Here is a 12,604-nt window from a genome sequence, read left to right as displayed (position 1 = left end):
ATCACAGCATCTCTTCATCCAGCAGGACTCGAGTGGATAATCCCTAGATTATCATCATGTTCAACAAGAAGTCAGGAACTGGCATCTTTCTGCCAGACCCTGATAAAATGGCATTTATAGCCACATTTTCAGGAGTTCAGCACCCTGAAGTCCTCAATGTCTATGAAAGTGCCAAAATTACTTTGAATTATTTCAGGATTGAGCAAATCCTCTTTTGGGGATGGCCTTTTCAAGGCCGGTTTCATCAGCATATGCAGGACACAGCCCTTTGGAAATGGAACCACATGTTTTGGTGTTGGTTACGGGTATCCAGTCAAAATTCTATTTCCATTGGCCACTCTGACATCAGGTAAAGGAGGCTTAAAAGTGTGTTCTTGGTAAAAAGTGTCACCTGATCTGTAGCTGTGACTTGGATAAAGTAATTGAAAGCTGACTGTGGCGAGAGGAGGGCTTGGAAGATTTGGCATTTCATAGTTCCAGGTAACCACCCTCACACTCTCCTTTCCTGCTGCCAACTTGCCTGTGGCAGTGAGACCTACCAAGGTTCACTGAGTCAGTCACCTCACTGAGATCCACACTGCAGCATCTGGGCTATGTGGTCTTTCTTCATGTCCACTCCACCTCCTTCTTCCTTTCCATCCACCACTTCTCAAAGCAGGATCAGGAGCGTATATGGCACAACAGCTAAAAAAGCCGATTATGGCGTGGGACGTGTCCTCTCTGGAGCTATAGCAGGTGCTGCTCCATATTTTTCTGCCTAATGTGATGTTTGCATTTTTTATTCTGGGGGTGATTCAGTCTGTGGAGAACTGCATCTGCATCCTGCACAACCTCTCCTACCGCCTGGATGCCGAGGTTCCCAACAAATACACCCAGCTCAACCACATGGCCCGGAGCGTTTACATGGACAAAACTCTCACAGGTTGTTTCAACAGCAGGAGTGGGAAAATGGAGGTAAGATGTGCCACAGAGGGATTGGGAATGTGATGTTCAGCCCCAGGCAGGGGCTGCAAGTGAAGAACAGCATCTGAGCTTCCGGTTTCTCCTCTCTTTGTAGAATGACGAGTACGGTGTCCCCCTTCCCGAGGAGGATTTTAAACCCAAAGGACCCAGCTGGCTCTACCACTCCGATGCCATCCGCACCTACCTGTCCCTGATGGATCAGAGCAAGAAGGATGCGACCCTGGAAGCTTGTGCTGGAGCTCTGCAGAACCTCACTGCGAGCCGAGGACTGGTGAGCACCTCTCTGTCCTCTGCACGTGTGCAGCCAAATGTGTCAGCGTGGAGTCAAAGAATAGTAAAGTTGGAAAAGACCTCTAAGATCACTTTACATCGTCATCACTTTACAGCCACCAAAAAGGAAAATGCCCTCCTTAAACCTCAGGGCACCATGGCCAGGGAATGCTCCAGGGGGATGTTTATTAATTCCAAAAATGGAGTCTTGTGGGCAGCTATAATCAGTACCCCAAGAGTCTACCCCAGGTCCATACACTTGTTTTCCAGGTTTCCCCAGTCTGTTGGTCATTCTACCAGCATCTGCTGGTGTTGACACCCTCCCCCCAGGGCACCAGTGAGGATGTGCCCAGATGTGCACATGTGGACAGATGCCACTGAAGGAGTGAGAAGGGCTGTGTGTGTGCCACTGCCAGTGAGTGTTCTCCAAGTGGGAGGTGGCTCTAATTAAAGGGTGGGTTGTTCTGTGGATTGTGGCTTGTCCTCACATCAGAGCTGCTCGTAAAGTAGCTCTGACAGATGTCCTAACCCGTGGGCATGGCAGTGTGGAGGTGACATGGGCTGTTTGATGCCAGGGACGTTGCAGGAGCGAGGGATGCGTCACGACAGCAGCTCTGCTGTGCCCAATATCGCTGCCATGGGCATGACCTCGCAGGCTGCCTTCACGTGGACAAATCTTGACTTGTCTGTTTGTGCCGAACTTCATCAATTCCAATTTAAATAAGATGGATGGGGGAGATAAGGAGATAATGATTTCATACGTAGGAGAGGTGTGTCACGTGTGTGAAGTGTTCCACCCAGAAACACGGGGTGACTCACGGGAGGAGCCTTCACTGCTGGGACAGCCCTGACCTGCCAGCTCCAGTCTCCTGGGAGCTTTTGTTACAAGCAGTTCTATGTGAAATACTTTGGGAACCTTGATTTTTTGCAGTTTAACTCAGCAGTGCCACTAACCAGAAGGTGGAGAGAGGCTGTCCCAGACTGGGTAGAGCTGATCAGGGAAGTGGAGCTGGAGTTCTGTGCTCCATGGAAATGAAAAGCCTTTCAACAACTGACATCATTGCACAAGGATATCTCTTGGGCATGGGGGAAGAAAACAAACAAACAAACAAAACCCTGCTCTGACAGTGCTGAAGCAACTTAATTCAGCCTTCTGGAATGGAATGGCTGAAATTTGTCTGGATGTGACAAACTGGCTCCTCCCTTTAAGGGAGCTCAGAGCTGGAGTTGGGGTGAATTGCTGGGTTTGCTGTTTCTTGATGGAAAGGGAAGCTGGGGATAAGCTCGCAAAGTTTGCTGTGATCCTTTAGCTTGTTGAGGATGGCTCTGAATCGCTTTCAACTCTGCTTTACACATCCCAGTCCTGCTGGTGTGTAACTGTAGCAGGGCACAAGTGCCTCCTGAAGCATGGGAAGAAAACTGGATCTCAGCCCACTGGAAGAGGGTTGTTTTCCAGCCTATTCTCTCCATTCTCATGTTACTGTTGATGGACATGTGTCACTGGTGGTGCAACACTCTCTAGCAGCCTTTCTGATGGGGGAATGGCTGAGAAGTTCAGTTTAAACCCTGTCAGTAGGAGGGCAATTTACTCAGGGTATGTGCTTCAACTCATCTGCATTGGCTGCATCCTGAGATCTTCTAGGTTTACATAAGCAAGCACAAGATCAGGATCTAAGATGAGTATTTTTGTTCATCAGACTTCCTTTTTAAGGGTAACCATTAGTTGTTCCTACTACACCACAGCCTGTTACTTGAGACATGGCAGGGAGCTGCAGGAGTCTTGTGAAGGGCAAAGGCAACGTGGACATGAAGGTAAAACTTCTCCAGGTTTGGGAGTATCAGCTGGGCGATCAACTGTTCCCACTCGGGGTCCAGAAAGAGTACCAGTTGTATCACAGAAGATGAGGCTGACTTTTCAAATGTCATGGAGTCGTGGAGTCATTAAAGTTGGAAAAGCCCTCTGAGAATAAGTGTGAACCCAGCACTGCCATGTTCACCACTAACCCATGTCCCCAAGTGCCACATCTACAAGTTTTTCGAACGCTTCCAGGCACGGTGACACCACCACTGCCCTAGGCAGCCTGTGCCAGGGCCTAACAACTGCTTTGGTAAAGAAATTTTCCCTAATATCCACTTGAAACCTGCCCTGGCGCAACTTGAAGCTGTTTCTTTTTGACCTGTCCCTTGTTCCCTGGGAGCAGAGCCTGACACCCCCCCCAGCTCCACCCTCCTGTCAGGGAGTTGTAGAGAGTGAGAAGGTCCCCCCTGAGCCTCCTTTTCTCCAGGCTTACATAACTGTGGAGAAGAGAGGCAAACGACAAAGAAAGTGGGGTTATGGCAGCAGGAGAAAGTTCTATACAGGTGCCTATTTTATAGTACAGTCATGTTTCTCCGGCCCTGCACATCATTCCAGTTGTGTCCTCCTGGCATGCGGAGTCCTGAGACATCTCTGTTTTCTCTCCCAGATGTCCAATGCAATGAGCCAGTTGATTGGCTTGAAGGAGAAGGGATTGCCCCGCATCGCACGGCTCCTCCAGTCCAACAGCTCCGAAGTTGTCCGGTCCGGGGCCTCTTTGCTGAGCAACATGTCCCGGCATCCTGTTCTCCACAAAACCATGGGTAAGTCACTTCCACCACGGTGGGTTCCAGGACAATGCCCAGTTTCTAGCTGTGTGATATCTGCCCATCTCACTTAGTAAACCCCATGAGATGACTCAGACAAGCTCCCAAATTGGCTGAAGTGGCGTCATTTCTTCAGGCCCAAAGGACCAGAAGAAGGATCAGTGGTACCTGCAGGCTGAGTTAAGGGAATGTGCCATCTCAGGTTCTCTGGGTGTATTTCATAGGCGGTGATAAATCTGCAGTATCATGAGGGTGGCACTGTTTTAGGAACTGAGTTGGACTTGACTGCCCATGGCCACCAACATTGCCCTTCCAAAGGCCCCCCCATATTGTCCTGGAAAAATCAAGTGATGAATATTATGCCATTGCTGTCCAACATCATCAGTGCCTCCTCCCAGAGACAGCACGGCATTCTGGTGTTGAATAGTGTTAACACAAATAGTATTGTTCACTTGTGTGAGGTTTGATGTAATTGTTGATTGGAACATTCCTCCCTCCACCTCTTTAGCTCACCAGGTGCTCCCAGATGTATCACGTCTCCTGTCATTCCAGTCTGGAAACACCAGCAGCTATGGAGAGATCATGACATCAGCTTGTTACACTCTGAGGAACCTCATCATGTCCAACCCCCACCTGGGAAAGTCTTACTTGTCAAGCAACATGCTCAATAATGTAGTGAGCCTGTGCCGAAGTGGGTGAGTTTGGGGCAGGAGGCATGGAAAAGATCAGGGGCAGATGCTTTTGAGCCCCCACACTCTGTGCAAAGCCAGCTTAACCCCAGAGCCTTCCCAACACCCTTTGGAGCTGTAGTAGAGCATCATTCTTTCCCTGGGCTTGTAAAATGAGACTAAAATATACCCTGCATTTTGGTAGGCAGGAATCCTCAGCACTGGTTTCTTGGAACCCCAGGCAGGAGCCATCCAGGGAGGGATTTGTAAAGGGGAGCCTCAGGAAATTTTCTGATTGAATTTTAGGAAATTCTAAAAAGAGCTGAAGCACCAACATTTTAAAAGCTTTTTAAAAAGTACTTATAAAGCTGATAAAAAGGAGGGAAAGTGAATTTTTACATGAGCTGACAGTGATAGGACAAGGGGGGATGGTTTCAGACTGACAGAGGAGAGAGTTATACTGCATATTAGGAAGAAATTCTTCCCTGTGAGGGTGGTGAGGCCCTGGCACAGGTTGCCCAGAGAAGCTGTGGCTGCCCCATCCCTGGAAGTGTCCAAGGCCAGGCTGGACAAGGCTTGGAGCAACCTGGGCTAGTGGAAGGTGTCTCTGCCCATGGCAGGGGGTGGAACAAGGTGAGCTTTAAGGTCCTTTCCAACCCAGACCATCCTGTACTTTTCTGATCTATGAAAAATCCCAGTCCTCAGAACAGGGGATGTCAGTGATTTCCTGGCTCCTGGGCTTCCTGCTCTTGGCTTCCTGCAAACCCTACCATGAAGGTCAGGTCTGATGTTCAACTCTGCAGGAATGAAAGGATTGTGCTTAACTTTTACGTTCAGATCTGTTCATCTTTCTGCTGGAACATCTTCCTCAAGATGTACCTGGGAGGGTAGGTGTGTATGAATTGTTATGAGTACTTCCCCTGGTCTGCTCAAATATTTTACAACAACTGAGCCATCACAACGTATTTTGCCACTTTCTATTCTAGGACTTGGTTTGGGTTTTGGTGGTAGCAATTCTGTCCTGTTTGTTATCCATATTCTCTACAGCCTGTGCACAGGCTTGTCAAGCCTTGCCAAGCTCCATGTTCATTTCTGGCCAAACTGGTGTTAGACTTGCATTAGCTTTGACCATGTATTCTCCTTCCTGGACTTTCATCTCTCCTACCATCTATCTGCCTTTGTTTTAAAATACCTTATACGAGAACCTTTTGTTTTCTGCTGTGAAAAGACATTTGCATGCCTTCATCATCCTTTGATAAACCACTTCCAATCTACCACTTGTTCCATGGCAGCAGGGAGGCTCTCAGTCATTAGACATGGCCTCCTTGTTTAGTTTGGGCCTGGGCCAACGAGCACTGGTCTATTTGCTGCTTTTATGGGCTTCCACTCTACAACAAGCCCAATTAACATGAAACCCAGCCCTCTTCTAAGTCTTCCTTGTTTTGAATGGTATTTACTCGTGCCTAAAGTCCCGCTTTGGAGGCCTCAGACCAGTTGTCAGCTAATTTACTAATTCAGCTCCACGTTGCCCAACTTGTCCTCACCTTAATTGTCTTCACTGCTTGGTGTGATGAGCTTTGTTTGCAGTGACTCACTAAACTGTGAGGAGTTACTAAACTCTTGAGATATCTTCAGCATGTCCCTCCTGTCTGTATCACAAATTCCTCCCGAGAAACTCCCCAGTTCTTAAAATATCCAAAACTCCAGTTGTTCCTTTTCCTCCATTATTCGGGGTTTTTTTTTTTGTCCCCAAATATTTTCATGCTGTTCAATTCTTAAAAAAAAAAAAAATCAAACCCAGGACTAATCTTACTTCTTCAAGCCATGTTATTTGAGATTGCTCCCATAGAGCAGATGTGAAAGAGCCCTTGGACACTTGCTAGTTCACAAGGGAGCTGTATTCTATATTTCCCCAGTCTTGTGTAGCCTGTGAAGATCAACAAGAAAAATTTGGTTCGGATTTGTCCATTCCTAAACAAATAAGTTACAGATCTTTGCCTTTCCCATGTTATTCTCTCTTCCCAAGTTTCTTTCTCTTCATGGTTCTTGTAGCTGGTTTCTGAGTGAAAGACATAAATGGTTCAGCAGTTTATCTGATAGATGTGGTTTCTTCTCCTTCCTGAGCATCCCAATTAAATAATTGTCTCTGTCTTCTGCAGTTACTCTCATTTATGACTTGGGGTTCATGGTCACGATGGTGCTTATTCACTCTTCGTTATTTTTAAACCAAGTTGCCAAAATACTGAATATTTTTTACTTTTTGTTGTTGTTGTTTCTAAAAATCAAGCTACTGTACCTGATTTATTGTGATGTCTGATTTCCTTTGCACCTTTCTTCTCCAACTATCTGAAAAGCATTTTTCTGATCATTATTAAGCAACTTTTTTTCACTAATAAAATTACAATTTTTCTCAATAATTCTGCTGGCTGCAGTCAAAGCTTTTCTCCAAAATCTCTCCCTGTACTTTAGAGCATCAGATTTGCAGATTTTTCACCTCACAGTCCCTTTATCACAGATTTATTTCTGTTTCTCTTTGTTCCTTCACTTTTCACCCCTTTTCTATTGCAAAATTTTATTTTAGATTTTAATTCCACAGCATTTTACCCAAATTAATCTTTCAAGACACTCAGGTCTTCCCTTGATTCTTTCCTGTGGAAAAGAGTTCTCATCCACTCATCTCCAGTTTCCAGTTTCTTCCAGAGATTTCACCTTGATATAAATTTTATAAACTTATGACATCCTGGAGAAATCCTTATTCTGGGGATTCCTTGGCATGTTCTGTGACATACGTGAGGTTCTTTGTACTTTTGTCCTTTGAGGAAGAATTGTTTTCCCCCGTCAGTTGATATTTATATACAAAATTCTTGTCTTTTTTTGCCCCCTTTATGTTTTCCCCCCAGTCCCCACCATCTCCTCCTGATTAGGCTCCTGCTTGTGCTTTGTTTTTTGGATGACTCCTGCCACTGCCACCAGTGAACGCCTTCCCTGTTTTCTTTCCACATTTTTTAATGAATAATTCTCTTTTTAAAAAAACAGTCTGTCCTTAAAATCAACTTTGATTTTCAGGCAACTTGTTATTAATAATTTTTTCCCCCAAATCAGCTGTCCCTGATACTCTGCTCCATGTTTTCCACTGCTATAATCACACTATTCCCAGCACTTTTGTTTAGGAGATACTATTTATATACTGAAGTTGTCATTACAGCTCCAGCAGCTCATGGTTAATCTCTTTATACCTAAAGTGTAGAGTAGATGCTGTATGAAACAGTCAGCAGCAGTCCTTCAAATTAAGTGTTTAGAGATTCTTGTGCCTAAATTTTTAAATGGCTCAGGCACCAGATGTTGGTAATTTTGGTTTGAAAACTAAAAGACTTTTGAGGGCTACTCTGGAGACACAATGGCAAGAAGGATTTATTTAGCATCATTAGAAGTAAATTATTTAAAAAATAAATGAAAATTACTCTGCCTTAGAAAGAGAGAAACTACGTGAAACAACATATTCTTGAAAGAGGGTGTCCAGGACATGCACTGACCATTTAATCACAGGAACCCCTGGGTTTTTTGGGCTTTAATAGCTTTTTGGCCACAAACAATATTTCAGCCAAAAAATGTTTTAAAACATAGTCATTCTGGTGACAGAGCATAGGATGGTTATAACCAGAGAACAGATTTTGCAATAAAACCTGGTTTTATTTGTCCCAAAGCACTGCTCAAGGATTTCTGGTTGTGCCCCAAGCCCTCTACACATCACCACGAGCTACACAACCCATTTGAAGTTTATGATCAAGTCACACTTAATCATTTCTTTGGTAACTGCTGCTGTGCATGTTAGAGAAAAGCCCCAAAATTTGCTGGATGTGGTTACATTGCTGTCCTCTCCCACTCCAAGTATGGTGCTCGAGGTCCCAGGTTCTTGACGAGCACGGTCCCATTTCTCGTAGCCTGGTGAGGATGTTTAGGGGACAAACTGGTTTTGTGAAGCTGTATCATAACAGGCAGGGTCCTGAGCCTGGACTTGCACCTCTCCATCCCCCTGGCTGAGACAGGCTGGGGCTGTTGCACTGAGCCCAGATCAGAGTCTCCCACAGACAGGACGAGGTCCAGGAGATGAGGAGTGGTGATAGGAGCCAGCAAGGAGGTTTAGATCTGGGTGGTTGTATGAAATGCTCCAAAATTATAAAAGGCACTGCTATGACTCACGGTTTCGGAGCTGTTACATGAGCAAGTATCTATTAACTTGTGCTGAGTAAGGACTTATGGTTGCAGATGTTGTTATTACAAATGCTCCCATCTCCTTCGTCCTCCCCAGGAAGACGGAGCCCTCTCCTCTGAGCCCTCCCAGCAGATCCACCCACGCTGTCCCTGCAGACTCCAGGGAAGGGTTGGCACCATTTCCCTTCTCTTTCACTCTCTCAAATTCCACACTCAGAAACACCCCTTCAGCTCAATTTAGTGCTCATTTCCCCCCTCAGATCCTCCCCTCTTTTTCATTTGTCCCGTTCTGCTCCCGGAGGTTGTTGTCCCATAATATTGCTGAGAGAGCAGGGAGGGTTTTATTGACAGTGTTCCGTCGTGTCTAGCCAGGCTCCAGCTGGAGATGGGCTGCTAGCAGAGGCTGTAGGTTGCTGTTCTGTGGCTTGCCATAAGTCACTGGGGTTGCTTTCATGTTCCCAGCTCCTGTCCAAAGGCGGCCGAAGCTGCTCGCCTCCTCCTGACAGATCTCTGGTCCAACAGGGAGCTCCAGAGTGTGCTCAAGCAGGTAAGGAGAACACTTGTGCTTTTGGGAGACAGGAACAACCCTGTCTTGACTCATTTGCTGAAGCTGGTGAGTTTGCAGAGGCCATGATTCGGCAGGGGCTGGGAGGAGCCCAGGGTGGTGGGAGGACCACGATGCTCCCAGCACTTTGGCACCACCTGAGATCCAAGCAGGAAGAGTGAGTCACAGCTGATTTCAGGGGCTAAGCAGACAGTGGTGTGCCTGTGTTGGGCACCTTCCTCCCTGGGGCTGATGCTGGTTTAGGTGGGCTCTGCCACCTCTCTCCTGGGGTTGGGGGGTGTGTGTGCACAGCACTGCTCTGGGTCGGGACAGCTCTGGACATTTCACAGTAGTTTAGGAGATTCCCTTCATCGCAGCCCATCGTGTAGGATCAGCATGTCCCAGCAGATCCCTGGCAAGGTTCCTTCCCTCTTTCCGCCCATTTTCTAGTGTGTCCATAACCCTACCCTGTGGTTACATCACCCCACAGTCAGGGGAAGCTTTTAAACAGAGAGGAGGAGTATTTTAGGATTTGTTTTGCTCCCTGCAACAGAAGCTGTGAAAGTGCAGAGCCAGATGGGGGCTGAGTTCCCAGCTCCCAGTGGCTTGCTTTGAATAAGCTGGGCTTTTCCAACTCAAGAGGAGCAGCACCTGCAGAGAGTAAAGGGCCAAATTAAAGAGAAGGATCAACATCTCCAAAGGGGGCTACCTGGGGGCAGGAAGGGAGAGAGCATCCAAACATGGTTCTCATATTAACAATTAGGGACTTTCTGCACAGCAGCTGGTGCAGCTTTGTGCCAGGCTGTGCTCAGCAGCCTGTGCCAGCTCATTGTGATGTGACTGAACCACTCTGGTGTTCACACAGATGTTCACTGCGTGGGTAAACATGAGATGAGAAGGATGGGAATCTGCAAGGGGAACATGCATCATGCATCAACTTGTGCTGCTTTTTCAGGATGAGGAACAAACCTGAATCATACTCAAAGAACGATTAAATAAAGGTTTCCTTAAAAAAAAAAAACAACTGGAGAAATCCAGCTCTTGGTCAATGGGAAGCAATGCAAGGAAGAGCTACTTGGTCTAGTGGAAGATGTCCCTGCCCATGGCAGGGGCTTGGAATGAGATGAGCTTTAAGGTGCCTTCCAACCCAAACAATTCCATGATTCAATGATTCTGTGAAGTCCTTCCATAATGCTGACATGGCAAAGGCACACAGAGGGCTGACAGTGGAGGTTGGTTGAGAAGGAAGCACACTTTGTAAGGGGAGGACAGGTGCTGAGGTTGGGCAGGAGGCAGTAGATGTCTGTTGTATATAGATACATAGGTATGTAGATATATAGATATATTTATAGGATTCTGGAAATTGATATGCACTCACTGCACTTCATATGCATCTGCTTTTTCAGCAAGGGTTTGATAAGAACATGATGGGATCTTTAGCTGGAACGACCTTCAGGACCCTCTCTTCCAGATTTTAGGAGCCTCTCCATGCACGTTCAGGCTGAAGGTGAGAACAGGGCCCTCACGGGTGGATTTGGGGCAGAGGAGTCCTATGAGTTTTTGCTACTTTTAATCACCCCTAAAGTAGGTTTGGGGGATTTTCATCCCAAATTTCTCAGCCCAGTTTGCAAAGCATTTGTGTCAATGGAAGGGCAGGAGCTGTGCTGTCCCTGGGATCAGGGCAGATGTTGCCCAGCTGTGCATTTCAGAGATGCTCTGCACAGATGTCACAGGACAGACAAAGCTGCTGGACGTGGCTGTGCCTCTCACTTACTTTGCCAAGCAGTAACTGATTTATTGCATTTTTCCAAGTCTTCTCAGGAGAGGCTCTTCTCAGGATTCTCCTTGTCAGTGCTCTCGTTCCTGACCTATGAATGGTGTTATCCAGATAATGTCAGTAATGTGCAATTAATTCCAGCCTGTGCTATGGCTTTAGGGATTATTTGAGCCCTTAATCCACCTGTAAGCCTCATGGCAAAGTTGAGAACTATGTGCTGTCAACTGAAAAACCCCAATAGAGGAACCACAGTAGAGGAATCATGGGCCGAATTTTTAGGGCATCATTGTGGCTTTACATTCAGTGTGAAATGAGGACTGAACCCCTAAGGCACTTCTCACTCATAATTCCCACTGGAGAGAAAAGCTTTAAGCACTTTGCAAATACCGGATGTCTCTATGGTGGTGGATGAGATTATCCAGGAATTAATTATTTGCTCCCTTCCCCAACATGCTCCTTGTGAACAAACTAAGCACAGTCCTGGTGTAAGAGAAAATGGTACCAAAGCCCATTTCTTCCCTCTGCCCACGTACAGATTTCACTTCTTGCTCTGTTGGGATGTAGAGTTGGACTCGATGATCCTTGTGGGTCCTTTCCAACTCATCACATTCTGTGATTCTGTGGTTTTGTTCCCACTGAGGCTCTCAGGAGCATGGAAGTCCAGGGTGAAAAGCTATGGGCAGCCAAGAAACTGGGTACAGGCTAAGAAAAAAGATTAAAAGTTGGGGTTTCGGGTAATGAAAAGATTTATTGGATGCTTTAATTATCTGGGGTTTCAGTTTTCTTTGTATGGTTTTTTGTTTCCGTTTCAGAATTTGGAATTGGTTCATGTCCAAGAAGACAACCCTTCCACGATTACTTAGGAAGTTAAAGATGTAGAATGTTTCTGAGTTTAACTCAACTGTAAAGCAAACTAAACATGTGGATTTCATGTGGATGATACTGATATTTTTAAGCATTTTCTTCTTTTTAGCGGGAGAAGGGACTTTTATATACTTTCTTGAGGTCAATAATTATTTTTTTTGCCGAGAGTGTGTCTGTGTAAGTCTGTGCTGTGCATGTGTGTGCAGGCAGCACACGGGCACGTGCCGTGAGTAGGATCTTCCTACAGGCTTAGTCCCCCGTCCTCCTCCCAAAATTGTGCAGTTTAACCCCCTTGCAGACTTTTATTCCAATTCCACCCAATCCATGCACCAAATACTGCCACACTACGAATCTGTCGCAACCCATTTTTATCCACAAATACAAAAAAATGTCAGTTTTAGGCCGAGTTCCCCCGTTGCTCATGGCTGTTATCAACAGACACACACACATCGATGCTCTTCTTTCCAAGGCTGGTTATTCCCAACGTTTATGAACATGGGTTTCTTCTCCGCTTAGCATTTTTTTTCTCTGATAGTTATTTAGTATTTTTCTTTCCTGTCACATGAACTCTTTGTCTCAAGAAGCAAATTGACACCTGCAAATACTCTCCCGGGTCTCAGTAACCCTTCTCTGAAGCTGAATATGAGGGGACAGTTGCAACACATCTGCAGAGCAGGAGTATTC

General features: G+C 46.1%; 1 protein-coding gene across 1 annotated transcript in view; it reads left to right on the top strand.

Moving 5' to 3' along the window:
- The window catches only part of PKP1 (plakophilin 1), a 47,197-nt gene extending 34,942 nt beyond the window's left edge, over window positions 1-12,255 (top strand). The window contains exons 8-14 of the mRNA XM_032710637.1: window positions 799-954; window positions 1,058-1,234; window positions 3,699-3,852; window positions 4,364-4,550; window positions 9,198-9,282; window positions 10,686-10,786; window positions 11,869-12,255. Of these exons, the coding sequence (XP_032566528.1) occupies window positions 799-954; window positions 1,058-1,234; window positions 3,699-3,852; window positions 4,364-4,550; window positions 9,198-9,282; window positions 10,686-10,757 (831 nt within the window). The 3' untranslated portion in view covers window positions 10,758-10,786; window positions 11,869-12,255. The remainder of the gene's footprint in view (window positions 1-798; window positions 955-1,057; window positions 1,235-3,698; window positions 3,853-4,363; window positions 4,551-9,197; window positions 9,283-10,685; window positions 10,787-11,868) is intronic.
- The last annotated feature ends 349 nt before the right edge of the window (window positions 12,256-12,604 follow it).

Source organism: Chiroxiphia lanceolata, chromosome 25 (genome assembly GCF_009829145.1).
Source record: "Chiroxiphia lanceolata isolate bChiLan1 chromosome 25, bChiLan1.pri, whole genome shotgun sequence".
Classification (NCBI taxonomy): Eukaryota; Metazoa; Chordata; class Aves; order Passeriformes; family Pipridae; genus Chiroxiphia; species Chiroxiphia lanceolata.
Note: the sequence above shows the minus strand (reverse complement) of the source record. Positions and strands in the feature narration are given on the sequence as shown.